Below are 21,195 nucleotides of genomic sequence, written 5' to 3' on the forward strand. Positions count from 1 at the left end.
CTGGTGAATAAGATGCCAACTTCAGCATCGAAGAGAGCCATGAACTCCCCGATCTCGAGTTCGACGATATCTAGATCTATTTAGTTGAGAACTCCTCGATATTTATAAGTACTTCATCTCAGGATGGTAAACAACCCAACTGTCTGGTATTTAGACAAAAAAGTCCTATGTTATCAAGGCCATGGTAGTGAATGTTACTGTTAGGAACACTACTGTATCGCTAGCTCAAACAACACGACAAAACACGAATGTGTTCAGATAGCAAGTACAGTTGTTCTGTTTATTCATTTTTCTTCCAATAGAAATACAGATTACTATTTGCACAATGCAGATATCCAGCTATGAAAACTCAACAACTTACAAAGAAACAGCTGATCTTAGGGCTCTTCCCCCCAGTACAGAACACTTACTGTAACAAAACAAGTAATGTCTTTAGTAATTACAATCGCGAAATCCGAAACTACACTAATAAAAACGTAGAAGTATAGCTAATAATTAACGACTGTGCTGATTCAAATTTAAATCCATAGATTTATTATTATTATTATTATTATTATTATTATTATTTTAGCGTTCCACAGTTAAAATATATTACCTTTTTGCTGTAGAAATGTATCTGTATGAAATATTTAAATACAATTAAAAAGATTAAATCTATTATTATTATTATTATTATTATTATTATTATTATTATTATTATTATTATATATTACCGCCTCGTTAGTAAATTGTCATTCACAAAGCAGTGCCTTTAGCATTCTGATCACGATGAAGATTTTTTTTTTTTTAGAAAAAATCTTTCACCATCCCGCTTAAGTATTATCCCTTAAGTGTATATTTTTATTTATAAAAAACAACTATACAATTAAACGTGTTAATTTGCACAATTTGAATCTATAATTAATACATACGTCCTACATGTGATATTCATCAATAATAATAATAATAATATGATATGCAGGGCTTTTTGACCGCCAATATGGCGGCGGTAGAAAATGTGACGTCACATGAAAACCCTCAGTTGGGGCCTGTCGCTGTCTGGCCTGGTGTCTATTGGCGTCACCTCATGTGCGCCGTCTGACGTATTTTGTGAGCGGTCCAAGAAGCGAGGGAGAGTGCGTCCATTTCTAGACCGGTTTGTTGGATTATCTATCTCTGTTTCCTCAAAGTTTTATTGTACACAATGGAAAAAAATATGTTTTCCCAAAGAGCATCTACTGGGTCAGCCCGCAGGTCAACCGGTCCCTCAGGCTCTCGAGGCAGGAACAGTTTAGCACCCTCGGTAGCATCTGTGATCTTCTCTCCGGTACGAAGGACTTCATTACTGGCGAGGTGAGTGCCATTGCATTGAACTTGTTTATTCTAAAGGTGTGTTAAAATTCTACCTCACTCTGAGTTCACCCCTAGTCTCTATAAGTCTTCTAAATGACTGATTAATACGACTAATATAATGTAGAAAACCCTTATGTCATTACTGCCATGGTACTGTTACAAAAATAAGAATGGGGTTGTTAAGTCTGTATTTATTGATTTAAATACAGTCTTACGTGATAATTTACTATGCCCGGAGACAGTAGTAACATTGCCAATATCTTTAGGGCTTGAAATTAACTTTCTCATCCACCACTAGATATCAGGGATAATGGTTAGAAAAGTCCTACCGCACCACACACATTCTGCAGTCGGCCTCCCAAACTCTCCCACATTTCCCACGACATCGGGAATCGGGGCTCTTCATTGGCAACAATTATAGATTAGATTATCGTAAATTAGTCATTCATATAATACACATAAACAAATGACTCACTGTATTTCTGGTTTATGGGCTAGCTCTTACATAATCCATTTACATACGTAGACATAGGGCTCTATTCTGATGACATGAGTGCAAATGCATTTAGATAGTAGGCTGCTGCGTTGCATGAAAAAAAAGTTCAACTGCATGAAGATTATAAGAAAATGACGAGAGAGTAAGTACACACCTTTATGGTAATAGTAGACTACAATATTTCCGTTTAATATGCTGTTTTCTGTGTTGTGGACATTAAGAAGTGTTCTTGGGTGCTTGGTGCCTATGTAAAATACAACTGGAGCTTGCAGAGGGGATACCCCTCGTTGGGCTTTTGCAGATAAATAAGCTTCCCAACGCAATTTTACACCTTAAATTCAAGGCTAATTATCCAACATAAATAAATACGTATGCACTGACTGAATAATAAGCATGCAAATAAGAAGCTGGAAATCTAGGAAGCCAACTTCAGCCTCGTGTATTTTCTTTTGTTTGGGAGATTTTTTTTTTTTTTTTTTTTTGCTTGTTTTTTTTTTTTTTTAAACCTATTATTACTGCTACTTTGGTCTACTTTGCTGTGTCCCCAGATTTGGCAAAGATCGTCACCTTATTTTATTCCTATATTTGATTATTGGTAATTTACAACGAATATTGTTCAGGTTCTTAGGTTTTGTATTTATTTATTTATTGCAGTTTTGCTTCTTTGACTTTCTCGTTCTGTCTGAGTTGCTGAAAATATCAACGTTCCCGATTATGATGTTAAATAAACCTGCTCTCTGCAAGTTTAACGCAGTGCTCTATTGACTTTTCGGGATCATACTGCGCTGTCATCAGAATCACTTAGGCAAATATGTTAAGGATGCCACGCCCCAAAATGTACAGTGCCGTGAAAAAGTATTTGCCCCGTCTGATTTTATGCATGTTTGCAAATTTTTGACACTAAATGTTATCAGATCTTCAACCAAAATCTAATATTAGATAAAAGGGAACCTGAGTGAACAAGTAGCACATTTTTTATAGTTATTGCATTTATTTAGTAAAAAGTTATGCAACACCCAATGTCCCCTTGTGAAAAAGTAATCGCCCCCTTAAAGTCAATAACTGGTTACGCCCCCTTTAGCAGCAATAACTGCAACCAAACGCTTCCTGTAGTTATTGATCAGTCTCTCACAGCGCCATGGAGGAATTTTGGCCTACTCCTTAAAGCAGAACTGCTTCAACTCAGTGACATTTGTGGGTTTTCGAGCATAAATTGCTCGTTTCAGGTTCTGTCACATCTCAATGGGGTTTAGGTCTGGACTTTGACTGGGCCATTCCAAAACTTTAAATTTCTTGTTCTTCAACTATTCTGATATAGACTTGCTTGTGTGTTTCGGATCATTCTCTTGCTGCATGACCCAGCTGCGCTTCAGCTCGCGGACAGATGGCCTGACATTCTCCTATAGAATTCTCTGATACTTAACAGAATTCATGGTTCCTTCAATGATGGCAAGTAGTCCAGGTCCTGATGCAGCAAAGCATCCCCAAATCATGACACTACCACCATCATGCTTGACCATTGGTATGAGGTTTACTATGGAATGCAGCGTTTGGTTTTCGCCAGACGTAACGGGGCCCACGTTGGCCAAAAAGTTCCACTTTTGACTCATCTGTCCATAGAACATTGTTCCAGAACTCTTGAGGATCATCCAGGTGCTTTTTGTCAAACTTGAGACGAGCATTCATGTTAGTGAGCAGTGGTTTCCACCTTGCTACTCTGCCATGAATCTCATTTTTGCCCAGTGTCTTTCTGAGGGTGGTGTCATGAACGCTGACCTTAGCGGAGACGAGAGAGGCCTGCAGATCTTTGGATGTTGTTCTAGGGTTCTTTGTGACTTCCTGGACGATTTTACACCTTGCTCGTGGTGAGATTTAGGCAGGACTGCCACTCCTGGGAAGATTCAGTACTATCCCAAACTTTCTACTTGGACAATATGGCTCTGACTGGTTTGGTGGCGCCCCAGAGCCTTAGAAATGGCTATGTAACCCTTTCCAGACTGATAAGCATCAACAACTTTTTTTTTGCCTGGAGGTCTTCAGGAATCTCTTTTGATCGTGGCATGATGTGCCTCTAGAACCTGTGTGCTGACAACTTCACTCTGATCATAAGGGCCAAAGTTAGTCAGATTTATATTGGGCAGGGCTGGCCCAAATCAGGCCTGATTGTTAACAAAAGTACTTAAACAGCTGACCCTAACTATCCCTTTAATTGGGTTTAGTTAACTGGGGGGGCGGGGGACGGGGGGAGGGCAATAACTTTTTCACACCTGAAGATTGCGTGTTTGATTACCTTGCACGCCAAACAAAATAACCACTAAACGTGACTTCCTCAATATACTACTACATCCCACAAAAAGAGCTGACCAAATTCAATGTGAAAAATGTGCAAAAATCAGACAGGGGGCAAATACTTTTTCACTACACTGTATGCCAACATGTGGCGCTGGGGCAGGCGCTCTCTCTTACAGCACAGAACGTGTCTGCAGAATTCCATTTCAGTGTAGTCGGTGTTTTTTACGCCTCCACTCTATTCATGCGCCTCAGAATCGAGGGCAAGCTCTGGTCACGCTTGCACTCGCATTTGCGCTGTGATCAGAATAGAGCCCATAGAGTTCAACTAATATTTTAATCCACTGCTTTTCTGCTTCACCACTACAATATGTTTCTCAGTATCACTTTTTCTCTTCTCTCTGTACCTTCTACACTTCTGTGCATTTTCTTTAGTTTTCATGGCCTGTAAAATGGTAATAGATTGTAAATCTACCTAATGGCAACATGCTGCCCTTTGAATTGCCACTGACCTCTACCACTCTGTAATACAAATGATGAGCTTGTTCAGCTAAATTTAAATTGGTTCAATAACATACAAACAAAAACATTGAACAACAAATAATTGCTCTAAGTATTGAAACAAATAAAATTATTTAAACAATAAAATCATTTGTACCATATAATATGAAGCCAGGACAGCAACTGACATAGTTATTTGCAAATTGCATGTGTGTGTATCTGTATATGTATATATATATATATATATATATATATATATATATATATATATATATATATATATATATATATATATATAATATAACACACATACAGTGCCTATAGAAAGTCTACACCCCCTTGAACTTTTTTCACATTTTGTTGTGTCAGTGCCTCAGAGTTTCATGCATTTAAATGAGGATTTTTTTTCCCACTTATCTACACATTATACTCCACACTGTTAAGGGGAAATATTATATATTATATTAAATATTATATTTTAAAAATACAAAATTGAAAGATCATAATTGGATAAGTCTCCACCCCCCTGAGTTAGTACTTGGTGGAAACACCTTTGGCAGCAATTATAGCTGTGAGTCTGTTGGGATAGGTCTCTACCAACTTTGCACATCTAGATTTGGCAATATTTGACCATTCTTCTTTACAAAACTGTTCAAGATCTGTCAAGTTCCTTGGGGAGCATTAATGGACAGCAATCTTCAAGTCACACAAATTTTCGATTGGATTTAGGTCCGGGTTCTGACTGGGCCACTCAAGGACATTTACCTTTTTGTTCCTTAGCCACTCCAGTGTAGCTTTGGCTGTGTGATTTGGGTCATTGTCATGCTGAAATGTGAACTTCCGTTCCAGTTTCAGCTTTCTTGCAGAGAGCAGCAGGTTTTCCTCAAGGACTTCTCTATACTTTGCTCCATTCATTTCCCCTTCTATCCTGAAAAGTGCCCTAGTCCCTGCTGATGAGAAACATCCGCATAACATGACACAGCCACCACCATGCTTCACAGTAAGGATGGTGTTCTTTGGGTGATGCACTGTGTTGGGTTTTATTTTCGTCGGACCATGGCTACAGAATCTCCTGAGCTTTTTGCATACTTCAAACAGGAGGGTTTTCTTGAGTAATGGCTTCCTTCTTGCCACCCTACCATACAGGCCAGATTTGTGGAGTGCTTGAGATATTGTTGTCACATGCACACTTTGACCAGTCTTGGCCATTAAAGCCTGTAGCTCTTGCAAAGTTGCCATTGGCCTCTTGGTAGCCTCTGATCAGTCTCCTTCTTGCTTGGTCATCCAGTTTGGAGGGTCTTCGTGGTGTCATACACCTTCCACTTCTTAATAATCGTCTTGTCTGTGCTCCAATGGATATTCAAGGCCTTTGATATTTTTTATACCCATCCCCTGACCTGTGCCTTTCAACAACTTTGTCCTGGAGTTCTTTTGAAAGTGTCTTGGTTAAGTCTTTGCTTTGTAATGCACCACCCAGCAGAGGGAACCTACAGGAACTGCTGAATTTATCCTAAAATCATGTGAATCACTACAATTTAATACAGGTGGAGGCCACTTAACTTGTTGTGTGATTTTTGAAGGTGATTGGTTACACCTGAGCTAATTTAACATTGCTATTACAAGGGGACTGGACACTTATCCAACCAACACTTTCAGTTTTTATTTTTAATTTTCTACAAATTCATAGAATTTTTTTTTCACTTGGAAGTTTAATTCCAGACTAAGGCAACACAAGGTGAAAATTTTGAAAGGGGGTGTAGACTTTCTATAGGAGGTATGAATTTTCTAATGTAGGTATGAACTAACATCGGTAGAACTTTTGGTAATAGCATACTTTTTGTATTATTGCATGGCGTCACTCTGGTCCCAACTGCATGCAATTATATGTCAACTGGAATTAAATAGTTTTTTTTTAGATTTGAAGTAATTGTAGGACAAAGCACTGAACTGCCACCCTTGAGCTTGTGTCACACTGTACCACCCTATATTTAGCTTCTATAGGGATTAACAAGAAACAGTCTGGTGTTCTGGCAGGATAAATGTTCTTCCCCTGAATGTTGGTTTTGAAAATGCTTTTAAAATCTTTTATTGTCTCTTAACTTAAAGTTGGAGTCCATTCTGGTATACTCCATCACAATATACATACAATTATATAATGCAATAAAGGCAAAAAAATAACAAATTTGTTTCTATTGTAGAGGAACACCCACAAGAGCAGCACAGAATCCAGCTACCAATGAAGCTGTAAACTATGATGTCAAGACGTTTGGATCTTCACTTCCTGTGAAAGTGATGGAAGCGCTCACGATGGCAGAAGGTAGGTTGTCCACTAATGTGTTATACCCGCAACATAACCTGACGTCCCAATTACTGATGCTAACGGCTCATTTGAAAAACATCCAAATGTTTTCTTAAAGTAATTGTAGCTAATCCTACCTGCTTTGCACTTCCATTAGCTGAATGGGTCTCAGGTATGCAGTTTTAAGAAACACATCTTGGTTGTAAAACATGATATCTGTTTCTTCTTTCATTCTTTGTGTGTCACTCCTGCATTTCCTGTTTTGCTATGCCCCAATATGATGAAGAGGTAGGCAGCAGGTCCCTCTTATATGCTCTTTTTTCTAGTCATTCTTATTTGTGGGTCATTTCACCTCTTCTACAGCAGCTTGTTGGTTAATGACAGGAAAGAAGCAATTGAAGGGGTAGAACAATTTCACCCACCAGGTGAAATAACCAAACGAATGCATGGCTTGCAAACAAAGATTTCTTTAACCAAAGTGTAGTATTACATATCATGTTATAAATTAAAAGTACGTGTTTACTAGAACATGTTTCTTTTCAAATGGGACAGTTGCGACTTACATCAGAAATGGAAGTCCACAACCTGTAAGAGTTATGGAATTTAGTTAGCTTCAATAACAGTACAATTCAGGTAGGCCTAATTTTATATAGTACAGAACAGGTGTAGCTTACATTGTAGACAGTCACAGTCTCCTGTGGTGCTGTTCAGCGGAATGTTTTGCATTCCACAGTAATCCGTGAATTTAGCTGACCGAGAAAAAAACCATTGGAGCAACATAACCTAAGAACAATTGTTCATTTGGACATTTCACATCACATTGAACATTGTTCTTGTTTACACAATGTTGATTTTGTGCGTTTTTACATGTTACAGCTGAAGATCAATTAACTGTCCGAGTAGATGAGCGTGGATGGGCTTGGCTGGTCTTTGGGGAGAAACTGATTATTTGGAAAATCGGACAGACGGCTGTGGCTAAGGTAAATAGGCTGTATCTGCATCTTGTTCTGATCCACTCTGCTGGACAGACTTTATCAATTTTTCTTTTGTTGACTTGTGTTGGATAAGGTGTTGCAAAGTACCCTTCAGTGTTTACAACAAAACACACTGCTAACCATTGCTGTCTCCTGTGCTGTTGCTGAAATATCGTTTTCAACATAAATATCCATTGTTTTGATGATTTTATTCACGTATCTTGGTTATAAACCAACTGGGGAAGAAACAGTGTTATCTTCACATTTACACATTTTACACATCTTACACATTTGGAACTCCTGTTAGCAAAAAGGTATGTGATGGTGTTCTAGTGTAGCTCACAGGATGATGTGTAGCTCACATGATGCGACTCGGAGGGTGGTGGGGTTGCTGGGCAGCTCGGAGGGTGGTGGGGTTGCTGGGCAGCTCGGAGGGTGGTGGTGTTAGTTAGGGCTGGGACGATAGTGGTTTTTTTTTTTTTTTTTTTTTTTTTTTTTTTTTTTTTTTTATCGATGCATCGTTTTCGTAAGACTCTGATGTCTTGACAGCAACCTGACTAACGAAAAAAAAACTCCCAACTGGGAACACAAGAATAACTATTTGCAAGTCCAACGTAACAAAGTCTTTGCTCTCTCCAGAGCTTATTTTCTGCTCTTATTCAGAAATATTATGGCATCCACATTCCCCAGTTTCAAAGAACGGAGTCTGTCCACAACGATTCCTGCTTTGCTGAACACACGCTCGCATGGGACCGATGTTGCAGGGATTACTTAACATGTTCTTTGCCAAGACTGCTAGGTTGGGGAAGCAGGTCTGGCTATTTTTTCCATGAAATCAGTGGGACTTTGCTGATGTTTAGTGGAGTTTCAGAAGCATAGTTATCTCTTGTTGGATTAAGGTTTCCTTGGAAGTAGTGTGTGTTTGTTGCCGACCACGAAGTGACAATTCCATTGTTTGTTCGGTCTTCGTTTTTGTTTTAACAGGGAAGTCCTCTGTGCTGCACTCACTTGTACAGGCTCGATTTCCATCATTTTCGAAGTTGTCCTCCACCAGCCTCACTAGTTTGGAAAACAGTGCTTCAGACATGCAGGCTTTGGCCAATTTGGAAAGGAAATCCAGATGGCAATTGTGGGGTCAAGAAGTGACACAAAAGCAGTGGCATAACCTCATTACTTGGGTCATTCAGCTGATGTAAACAAAATTGCTGAGGCAAATTATGCACTAGATTTTCTCTCAATTAGCAAATCATTTGAATTTGAAGAAGACTGTGTCTCCTCTTCATCAGGAACTTCAGTCAGTCTGTATTTTATCCCTGTTGGAAGTGGGTACAAAGAACTAGCTGTAATGTTTTTCTTTGCTCTCAAAAGTACTGTAACCAGTTTGAATGTAGAGGTAGTATCTCAGTCATTAGCTTTCACTGCTAATGTGAGATATGAAGTAGCCGCGTCAGACTTTTTGGTAAAATCTGGGTTTGACAAAATAGCATGAAAATCACATGATTTCAGGATAAATTCAGCAGTTCCTGTAGGTTCCCTCTGCTGGGTGGTGCATTTCAAAGCAAAGACTCAACCAAGGCTTTCAAAAGAACTCTGGGACAAAGTTGTTGAAAGGCACAGATCGGGGGATGGGTATAAATAAAATATCAAAGGCCTTGAATATCCCTTGGAGCACATTCAAGACGATTATTAAGAAGTGGAAGGTGTATTGCACCACGAAGACCCTGCCTAGATCAAGAGCTACAAGCTTTTATGGCCAAGACTGGTCAAAGTGTGCAAGTGACAACAATATCCCAAGCACTCCACAAATCTGGCCTGTATGGTAGGGTGGCAAGAAGGAAGCCATTACTCAAGTAAGCCCACCTTGAATCCCGTTTTGAAGTATGCAAAAAAAAAACACTCGAGAGTCTGTAGCCTTGTGGCAAAAAGTTCTGTGGGCTGACAAAACTAAAATGGAACTTTTTGGCCTAAATGCAAAGTGTTATTTAAATGCATGAAACTCTAAGGCACTGACACAGCAAAATGTGAAAAACGTTCAAGGGGGTGTAGACTTTCTATAGGCATTGTAATAAACCGTGTTCTACCTTGTTTGTACATCCTGTATTAACTTGAGTGGTGCTGGAAAGCAAAGACATATGCTCTTCACACGTTGGCCCCGTTGTCATGAACACAAGCTATTACTTTTGTAGCCACTTTAAACTCTGTGTTTATCGGATTGATCGCTTCTGTGAAATTCACAGCTGTGTGTCTCTTATGTAACTTTCGTGTCACTAATACTTTTGACTCGCGTTCCCAGTTTTGCTTAATGTAATGGCAATCATTCCTGAATTAAATTCTGTCCTAAGCTTTTCCTTTGCAGTTTCTTAGTTATGCACGTAATGAATTTGGCGATTGTCTTTCGACAGGGCATTTTATAGCCTGGAGCAAGATTCACGTCAGAATTTTAAACGCAGCTCCCTCTGCTATACTAACAGGTCTGGTATCTTCTGTGACAACATCCACTATCAGGCCTGTTATTTAATTTGCTCTGACACTTTTTGGATCAACTTTCTTTTCAAAATAAGCTGTCACTGAAGGTGTTGCTTCCTTTTGTTTTTTACTTGTGTTCCCGCTGTCGTATTTTGTTGGGTTCTGTCTTACTAAATGATCCCACAGATTGGTGGTATTGCCACAGAAGCTCATTAAAATGTCACAAACAATGCATTTTACCTTTCCATTTTGTTCTTTTTAAAAAAAAAAAACTTCCAAACGTTTGACGGCATTATTTAAAATTTAATTGAATCGACAATTTAACTAGCAAAATCTGTTTCTGAAATGCGGTGTACATCTAGTCTCTTTTACTCTGAAAACTTACGTGCTGCATAGGCTTCATTCGGCTCGTATCTGTCTTGCTTGGCCATTGAATGATTTTCTTGGCTAGACTAGAGACCTGTGCTTTACGTCTTTTTGATGGTTTGACAGGGTCTGACATTGGACTGGAAAGGGAAGATTGTAATGTCGGACCTGGGGTTAAATATCGTAATAAAACAAAAAAAAAAAGAAAGTTCAGTTATATTGTCTATTACAAAATATTGTCCTGCCTTTTACTTGAAGGTAAAGTCTGCCCTTTTGTTTTTCTGTGCTGTGAATTGGTAGGGATGGGAATTTTAAACGTATGAACTCCAAAGTGGTGGTTAAACATTGAATAATGTGCTAGACGTATAATTGTTCATGTGACAAATTTCACCAAACACATATTTTTCAATGTTTTAATTTTAGTAATTTATCGTCCTATACAGCAGTCCGTCGTGTATCCTACTGCTGTGGTGCAAACAGCACGGGCGGATATTATAAAATGAAGGGGTCTGGCAATTGCCTCCAAGTAGCTTTTCTAATTGGTGCAACAGAAAGATTGACACTGGGGCAGGTTTTATTCTCTGTTGATCTGATGCTTCATTGGTGCACTCTGTAAATGGCATGGTATGGTATCAACTCCGCAGTCTAATAAAATTAATGTCAAGTGTTTTTTTTGTGAAGTTTGTTATTTAATAAAAGGGCAGATCTTTACAAAGCAAAGCCACGTTTGGAAGTATTTTGAGGAACCGGACAAGAACCGTTGTATGCAAATAAATATGCCAAACAAATTTGCTGTACCACAAAAACACGTTTAATGCTTCACCATTTGAAATGAGAACCATTCAGAAATGACTGTGGATGCGCTTCGGAGGACAGCGTGTGTTTATCTTCGCCTTCCCGAGTCAGCGCAAGGGTGGTAGCGGTGAGCTGAGCCTAAATAATAATTGGGAATTTCAAATTGGGAGAATTTATTGGCAACTACTAAATTTAAAAAAAACAAAAAAAAAGAAATGACTGTGGATGAAGTTACTGATGGCAATAAAAAGCTCTGCCAGATTTAGGTCGGGGCTCTGACTGGGCCACTCAAGGATGTTTACCTTTTTGTTCCTTAGCCACTCCAGTGTAGCTTTGGCTGTGTGCTTTGGGTCATTGTCATGCTGAAAGGTGAACTTCCATCCCAGTTTCAGCTTTCTTGCAGAAGGCAGCAGGTTTTTCTCAATACCTTCTCTATACTTTGCTCCATTCATTTTCCCTTCTATCCTGACAAGTGCCCCAGTCCCTGCCGATGAGAAACATCCCCATAACATGATGCTGCCACCACCATGCTTCACAGTAGGGATGGTGTTCTTTGGGTAATGCGCTGTGTTGGGTTTGCACCAAACATAACTCTATGCATTTAGGCCAAAAAGTTCCATTTTAGTTTCGTCAGACCACAAAACTTTTTGCCACATGGCTACATAATCTCCTCAGTGTTTTTTTGCATACTTCAAAACGGGATTCAGGGTGGCCTTTCTTGAGTAATGACTTCTTTCTTGCCATCCTACCATCCTGCCAGATTTGTGGAGTGCTTGGGATATTGTTGTCACATGCACACTTTGACCAGTCTTGGCCATAAAAACCTGTAGCTCTTGCAAAGTTGCCATTGGCCTCTTGTTAGCCTCTCTGATTAGTCTCCTTCTTGCTTGGTCATCCAGTTTGGAGGGACGGCCTGATCTAGGCAGGGTCTACGTGGTGCAATACACCTTTCATTTCTTAATAATCATCTTGACCGTGCTCCAAGCGATTATCAAGGGCTTTGAGATTATATATATATATATATATATATATATATATATATATATATATATATATATATATATATATATATATATATATATATATATATATATATATAAAATAAATTTCTACCTAAATCGATTTTGCAAAATTCACTTTCAGGGGCCAATGCACTATGGACCAATACACATTTAACGTTGTTGTTTACAATTCAAATGAGCCTATCAGCGCGTCTGTACTGCTTTTCTGTGACCTGTACTGTGCAGTAGGAGGTGGGACAAAGATGGTGCTGCATTGTTTTCATTTAGGTTGCTAAAATCTAGTTTTCAGCATTGGAGGTAAAATACTAGACAAAAAAAAACCAAAGTATATTTCGGCTGATGATCATTTCAAGATATTTCCCAAATAAACTGTATATGCAGATTCAGGTAGTTGTTTTTCATATCTTAATGTATCTTTGGAAAAATATGATCAGCCGCTGTTTAGCTTCAGAGTCACACATTAAACAAAAGGCTACCACAGAGGCTGCTGACCAGAGCATAATCAGTACTGAAATGATCTAGCACAGCCACCTCTCTTCAATCTGCTGCTTACTTTTCACAGTTAGAATTTTAGACACAAATAGGCATGTTCTCTTTGTTTTGACACGGTACTAATATAATAAATTATTGCGTGGGACAAATAATACGACAACGAACATGCTGCATACATTGCCTTTAATAAAGTATGCCAGATGCCCGTTGGTAACTGAGTTTTGGGGCTGTTTCTAATTGATTTCCACATCTATATAACTTGACAAGCTTTGCCTTACACTTCACTTCCAACCAGTTCAGTGGATGCAGAACGTGCAGTTTCAATGTATGGACAAGTGTAGTGCTGGGGGATGCTACATGCTTGCCTTTAACAAATGACAGCACTGTTTTAGTAAGGAAGCAAGTACCTCTATGTTTAGGTTTATTTAATGTTTAACCCTTTGAATAGTGCATTTTAGAATGTTTTGATGGGCCCACTGGATTAAGTTTTTTAATTTTTCATATTTACGCTCCTCACATCGACACATTTGTTAGTAGGCCTATTAGCAATTTATTTCACAATGAAAATATTTAAACTATTTCTTACAGTAAATAAACAAATAAATATTAATTGTTATTTTGTCAGATAGATTTTGATAAATAACAGGCAATGACTAAAGAGAGAGAGCAAATAAACTGTAAAACAATAAAACCAAATAAAATTAAAACTAGAAGTTAAACAGCAGCTCTCCCTCCTCACTCAATGAGCACAAGGCGTCTCCCACACACCACCTCTCCTGAAAGCCGTCCAGGTTACTGATCATTTTAAAATAATTTTAAAATCCACCATTACCTGACTAACTACTAATGTACGAAAAAGTCTGACAACATCTATTAGTCCTGCCTCTAAAATCTTATTTTTCCTGGATTTTAAAATGGCCAATTCTGCCTGCCCAAAAATTAGTTAATTAAAACACTCCTATTCCTTGTTTTAAAACTATAGGGGAACCCAAAAATAAAAATCTCCTTGCTGAGTCACCCCAAGAGCTTGCAGGAGATGAAAGAATGACCCCAGCCTGACACAGTCACTGAACGTGTGGAACACTGTCTCCTTCTCCCCACAGAAACAGCACTCAGCACTGATGCTGGGGTCCACTCTGTGGAGGAACCTGCCTGTAGAAACAGCACAGTGCAGGATCCTCCACTGCAGGTCCCCTGCTCTCTTGGTGAGGGGCCGTTTATACAACACCCTCCATACCGGCTCACTCTCTTCCGCTACCTGTAAATGGCTTCTCCATTTTTTTTTTTTCCCACAGTCCCTTTTAGCTGTTTGGACTGGACTATTTTAACGTGCAGCTCGTACAGTTTTTTTCCCCTCTGCTGTATGGAGAGCTATATTTTTACCTACTAACTACTTTACCTATTCTCGCTCCATCCCCGTCCTCTTCCTCACCTAAAACTGGGGATAGACAAACTGTAGGTAAAAATGGGTCCCCTCCCTGATCGGACCTCCCAGCTAGCCCCTCCCCCAAAGCCTCCTTGAGCTTCGGGTTGAGAGAGTTCTTCAGTTAATTTATCATTCTCTCAGCCAGCCACTCCGAGTGCCAGCCCGCTGCCTGGCCAGCTGAGCCGCTGAGATCTAACAGGGGTGGCCTAACTCAATCAAATGAACCAGTCGGGCTACACCGGCCTTAACAAAACTGGCACACGGCAAACCCAACCTGAAAAAACTGAATGTGGAAAAATAGACTGCCCTGTCACTGACCCCTCCTACCTCTCCACTCTTAATGTTTGCCACATTTTAAAAATATTAACATAAAAATAGGGGAGACCTGTCTTATCTAACCTGACAAAATCAATTAAAAATAAGTTCCGATCTAGCCCCATTCCTCCTACTCTTCTTGGAAATAAAAAGCTATCTCTCTTCAGTGAGCACCTTCCTCAGCGTACAGGAGCCTTTTCACCTCCTGCTGTCTGAAGGCTATTACCCTGCTGGCAATGCTGACCAGGCCTTGCCCCGCTTCATCAGTGGGGAGGTACAGAACTGCCAGCCTCAGCCAGTGTGTCCTGCTCCAGAAGAAATCCAGCAGTATTTTCTGAGTCTCCTCTACCATTCCCCATCCAGACATGCCAGCATGTGCCATAACATGGAGGCCACCAAATTATTGATGACCAGGACCCTCCCCTTGAATGACAGCTGAGCCAGCAGCCCCTGCCAGCTGTGCAGCCACCCCTCACCTTATCCACCAGGCCCTCCCAGTTTCTCTGCATGAACAGCTCTGTCCAAAGAACACCCCCAGCACCTTAATCCCAGTCCTATCCCACTGCAGGGCCTGAGGCAGCATGGGGGTCCCCCCTCTTGCCAACCACCTGACAGGAACATGTTGCATTTTGTCCAGTTTCTGTGCTGATGATGCTCTCTGAAACACTGCCAAGCTCTCCTTCAGGGTCTGGACGTCCCCATCACTGCATACAAACACGTTCACATCATCAGCGTAGGCTGATACTTTCACAGAGACAGGGATGGGTGAGGCAAGCACTGCCCAGCCAGATAACCTGTCCCTCAGAAGGTGCAACAGTAGCTCTTATAGACAACGAGTACAGCATGCCAGACAGAGAGCAGCCCTGTCTAATGCCCCTCTCACCGCGAAAGGTTTGCATTATTAATCTTTAAAACATTAGAGTATAAAAGCTCTATGTAAGAGATAAAAACAGGGCCAAACCCAAAGGCTTCCAGGACTTTCACAAGGTAGGTGTGGTCGACCCTATCAAAAGCCTTCTCTTTTCCTTCCCAGCGACAGCGAGTGGAAGCGACAGCGAGTGGGAGAAGTACAGCGTGGAAAAGTACAGAGCAGTTTCGAAGCAGAAAGGAGAAATTGCATCTTGAATTGCTTTAATCAGAAAACAGAGGACATTGGGGAAACACAGCCGCGTGTGTTTTTCTGATAACAAACAAGCTGAAACTCGGAGCAGCTGATTCAAATTCAGCGCCGTTTTGAGACACGGGCGAGGGGAGGAGCCGACAGCACAGCAGAACAACGCAGTTAAACGAGGCAGTCTTCCCAGCGACAGCGAGTGGAAGCGACAGCGAGTGGGAGAAGTACAGCGTGGAAAAGTACAGAGCAGTTTCGAAGCAGAAAGGAGAAATTGCATCTTGAATTGCTTTAATCAGAAAACAGAGGACATTGGGGAAACACAGCCGCGTGTGTTTTTCTGATAACAAACAAGCTGAAACTCGGAGCAGCTGATTCAAATTCAGCGCCGTTTTGAGACACGGGCGAGGGGAGGAGCCGACAGCACAGCAGAACAACGCAGTTAAACGAGGCAGTCTTCCCAGCGACAGCGAGTGGAAGCGACAGCGAGTGGGAGAAGTACAGCGTGGAAAAGTACAGAGCAGTTTCGAAGCAGTTTGAAAGCAGGTTGACGGCTGCAGAAGAAACTAAACTTCAAAAAAAAAAAACCCTCAACATGGTCTTCAAGCCAGTAATCTGTGACACCTGCTTGATGTGGGAAATCCGAGAAAACCCAGCGGAGCTAAACCAAGTGTGCGTAAAGTGCCGCGCGATCCAGGATTTGCATAAACTAGTAAGCGTGCTAGAAATGGAGCTGGAAGAAGTGAGACAGCATCAGGATCTTGAGGAACTGGCACACCCACAATTCATGGAAGTCTGCATCACCCCTAACAGACTGAAAGCCACCAGGGAGATAGAAGGTCAGAACAGCTGGGTTCAGGTAGGCAGAAGCAGGGAAAAAAAGAAACTTCGTCAAACACCACCAGAAATCAAAACAACCAACAGATTTGAGTCACTTCAGAATTGTGATGAGTTTATTTAGATTTCCAGAAAGCTTTTGACAAAGTCCCGCACAAAAGATTAATTCTCAAACTGAACGCAGTTGGGATTCAAGGAAACACATGTACATGGATTAGGGAGTGGTTAACATGTAGAAAACAGAAAGTACTGATTAGAGGAAAAACCTCAGAATGGAGTGTGGTAACCAGCGGTGTACCACAGGGATCAGTATTAGGTCCTCTGCTATTCCTAATCTACATTAATGATTTAGATTCTGGTATAGTAAGCAAACTTGTTAAATTTGCAGACGACACAAAAGTAGGAGGAGTGGCAAACACTGTTGCAGCAGCAAAGGTCATTCAAAATGATCTAGACAAGATTCAGAACTGGGCAGATACATGGCAAATGACATTTAATAGAGAAAAGTGTAAGGTACTGCACGCAGGAAATAAAAATGTACATTATACATATCATATGGGAGATATTGAAATTGGAGAAGGAATCTATGAAAAAGACCTAGGAGTTTTTGTTGACTCAGAAATGTCTTCATCTAGGCAATGTGGGGAAGCTATAAAAAAGGCTAACAAGATGCTCGGATACATTGTGAAAAGTGTTGAATTTAAATCAAGGGAAGTAATGTTAAAACTGTACAATGCACTTGTAAGACCTCATCTTGAATATTGTGTGCAGTTCTGGTCACCTCGCTATAAAAAAGATATTGCTGCTCTAGAAAGAGTGCAAAGAAGAGCGACCAGAATTATTCCGGGCTTAAAAGGCATGTCATATGCAGACAGTCTAAAAGAATTGAATCTGTTCAGTCTTGAACAAAGAAGACTACGTGGCGACCTAATTCAAGCATTCAAAATTCTAAAAGGTATTGACAGTGTCGACGCAAGGGACTTTTTCAGCCTGAAAAAAGAAACAAGGACCAGGGGTCACAAATGGAGTTTAGAAAAAGGGGCATTCAGAACAGAAAATAGGAGACACTTTTTTACACAGAGAATTGTGAGGGTCTGGAATCAACTCCCCAGTAATGTTGTTGAAGCTGACACCCTGGGATCCTTCAAGAAGCTGCTTGATGAGATTTTGGAATCAATAAGCTACTAACAACCAAACGAGCAAGATGGGCCGAATGGCCTCCTCTCGTTTGTAAACTTTCTTATGTTCTTATGTTCTTGATCAAGGTAGACCAATCCCACATTAAAATGACACGTTTCGCTCAGAGTTAAAAACAGGTTATCAAATAGATATTCCAGGGATGCAATTACTTTGATCTTTGTGTATTATTGTACTTATACATTTAAGTCTATTTGCGAGATACTTGGGAATTATTTTCGAATCGACACATAACAGCGCAACAGGTTTCCAGTTCTTGAAAGGCAGAGGTCTCCTTTCTTGGGCAGCAGTGTGCTCACCCTGCGGCAGCTGAGAGGCAGTTCTTTTTTCTCCAGACTCTCCTTTAGCACCTGGATGAAGTCCTCCCCGATCACCTGCCAGAAATGTTTGAAAAACTCAGCGGGGAGGCCATCTATCCAGGCGCCTTCCAACTGGAGAGCTGTGTCATTGCAGCGGTCAGTTCCTTGAAGGTCATCTCCTGTATCCAGTCCACTCAGCTCCTCCTCACGCAGGCTGGGTAGATCCTGGAGCAGGGTCTCTGTGTCATCAGGATCACACTGTTCTTTTGTGAATAGCTGCTTGTAGAACTGCACAGCCGCCTCTCTGCTGTGTAGTTCTCTGCCACAGGGCGTCCGCACACTCCTCAGCTGCTGGCTGCACACTCTCTTCTTCTCCAGGCCAAAGAAGAAGGAAGTGTGTCCCTCAGCTCCATGAAGCGAGAACGCACCAACTCCCCCTTCACCTTCTCCTCCAGCAAGTTGCCCAACACATTTCTTTTTTCTTTTCTTTTTTGTAAGGTTTGCTCATTAGAGTGATCGTCGTTATTTTCTAAATTTACTGTTTTTGCCTCCAGAGTGTACTGCTGACACAACCACCTTGTGTACCCACCACTGCCTTAAATCTTGATAAATGTTTCTTTTGTTTTTGCCAGACAAAAGTCTTTAAAACCACTTCCAGATTTGCAGTCTTTTAATGATTGAATATTTAAAATGCCAATTAGAAGATTTGTGCCCTTTAGTTGGAATCAGTATATTAACTAACAGGTAGTGGTGGTCCGACTATTGGGAATGATACTTGCCCCTACAAAAAAATTGAGGTCACAACGGAATGAATAAAACTGGTCCAGTCGTGCTCTAGAAATGTAGTTATTACGAGACTGGGACCAGGTGTACTTATTAAACAATACAGTTCTTTCTCTTCCTGTATTTTGTGCATAATTATTTATAAAAGTAAAGTTAAAACCAGCTATTTGTGTCTACTTTTAAAAGCCGCCCTTTCTCAATCTCTTCAACTTGCTTTATACTGACACCCAGGTCTGATTTAAAAAGCACCGCTACTCCCGCGCTGGTGCTGGAGCCGTGACTAAACACACACTGACCTCCCCACTCTGACAGCCAGACTGCCTCGTTCTCCTGCTCAATGTGCATCTTCTGCAACATCACAACCCCAGCACTTTTCTGCTTTAAAAAAATCAAATAACTGCTCTTTTAAAAGAAATTAACGTTAAAAGAAATAGAAATTTTCTTTTCCATGACCGCTAAAATGTTTAAGACCATCAAGTTAAAACAAACACTAAAAATAATGTTGTATTAAAAAAATTAATTTTAAAATGAAGTTTTCGATCATATCATTTTTTTTTTTTGCAGTCTGTACTACTTTCATTTAAACGGTATCTCTCCAAGTGCTGACTTCCTGGAGACTACATGCGCAGAATGTAAAAACTATTTAAAATCGTGAAAAAAAAAAAAAAAACTTTTAATGTCTACTCCCCTCTTACTTTTGCTACTGTCAAGAAAGTTATTAATATACTGTAATGTATATAGTTTTTTTTCCTGACAGGTTGGCTGTCGGGGACGTCCGTGCATGCACTCAGTTTCCTCGCCATCTGCCCAGTCTTCTTCAGCGGCCTCGCCGCTCTCCACAGCCACAGCTTCAGCCTCAGTACTCCCTGTTTTACTACCTATCTCGTAGTCAGACTGGGGCAGTTCTGTACTGCTTTCTTCCTCCGGGCAAGGTGGCACAGCCCCTAGGGAAGACGTCGGCTCCTCTTCTGGCATCAGTTGGGGATCACTTCCACTCTCCACAACTTTCACGCTGGGAGACTGAGTCTTTTCTCAGCTGCCCACAGACACTAACCCAGGGTTCCGCTTTGTCTCTCTTCAGGCTGTTTGCTTTTCTTTTTCTTTTTTTCACTACCATTTCAAACTCCTCATTTTGTCCAGCCTCTTGTCCTGAGGCTGTTTGCGCTTGGCTGTGGCTGTGTCTTTTGTTGGGGTATCGACTCGGCTCCAGGCACGGCTGACTGTGCTTCAGACACCGCTACCTCGGGCTCTGCTGGCTCCGCTGATTCGGGTGTTGCTGGCTCCGGGGGCTGCTCGTCCTCCCGCTCTCCCTGATCGCCCCCAACCTCCTCCCTGCCAGGAGCTCCCTTATCCTGCTCTGCTTCAGCTTGATCCCTGTTTCTCGGGCACTGTTTTCTTGATGTCCCTGAGTTCCACATTTAAAACCCCTCGTCGTATCAGAGCTGGCGAAAACGACGCAATTCGTCCCCTCTACGTTAAAATTCCACGCTACCTCTAACTAAATTAGAGTCGTGTAAAATAAACGCTTGCCTTCTAAAAGACAAAACATGTTTCACACTGGGAGTTTTACAACCTAGAGATGGGATACATTAACTTTCCATATCTTGACAACTCTTTTTCCAGTAACTTGTTTCTTAAGAAGGGAGGGACATTAGACAGTATTACTTTGGTTACGGGTGTTACTAAAGGTGAAACTTCAATAAAAGACCCCTGCACACTAAAACCCTCCTCCACCAGCTTATTTACCAAATCCACATCAGTTAAAAAAATGACTAGAGCTTTATTCATCCTCGAAGCTGATTTTATTTTGTCAAAGCCCACAACCTCTCCTACTGCCACCAGGCAATGCTCCACGACACCCTGCTATCAGGCACCCAGCGACAGCCATGCCGGCGGGTCAATACCCCCCTCTTCCCACTTCTCACATCGATACATAGGCCTATTAGAAATTTATTACACAATGAAAATATGTAAACTATCTCTTGCAGTAAATAAAAACAAATAAATATTAAGGATTTTGTCAAATCGATTTTTGTTTTGACAAAAATAACAGGTAATGAATAAATAACGATAATGATCAGCAACAACACGTCCTGAAAAAAACACGAGAGAGAGAGAGTGAATGAGAGAATGAATAAATATCCGGGGAAACGTGATGAGGATGAAGGCAGTGAGGAAAACGTAGCTCAGTGATC

At 40.8% G+C, this 21,195-nt stretch overlaps 1 protein-coding gene across 1 annotated transcript in view; it reads left to right on the forward strand.

Moving 5' to 3' along the window:
- The first annotated feature begins 1,079 nt into the window (after positions 1-1,079).
- Positions 1,080-21,195, forward strand: part of nup133 (nucleoporin 133) — a 121,762-nt gene continuing 101,646 nt past the window's right edge. The window contains exons 1-3 of the mRNA XM_041252798.1: positions 1,080-1,332; positions 6,817-6,935; positions 7,794-7,897. Coding sequence (XP_041108732.1) covers positions 1,184-1,332; positions 6,817-6,935; positions 7,794-7,897 — 372 coding nt within the window. The 5' untranslated portion in view covers positions 1,080-1,183. The remainder of the gene's footprint in view (positions 1,333-6,816; positions 6,936-7,793; positions 7,898-21,195) is intronic.

Source organism: Polyodon spathula, chromosome 6 (genome assembly GCF_017654505.1).
Source record: "Polyodon spathula isolate WHYD16114869_AA chromosome 6, ASM1765450v1, whole genome shotgun sequence".
Lineage (NCBI taxonomy): Eukaryota > Metazoa > Chordata > Actinopteri > Acipenseriformes > Polyodontidae > Polyodon > Polyodon spathula.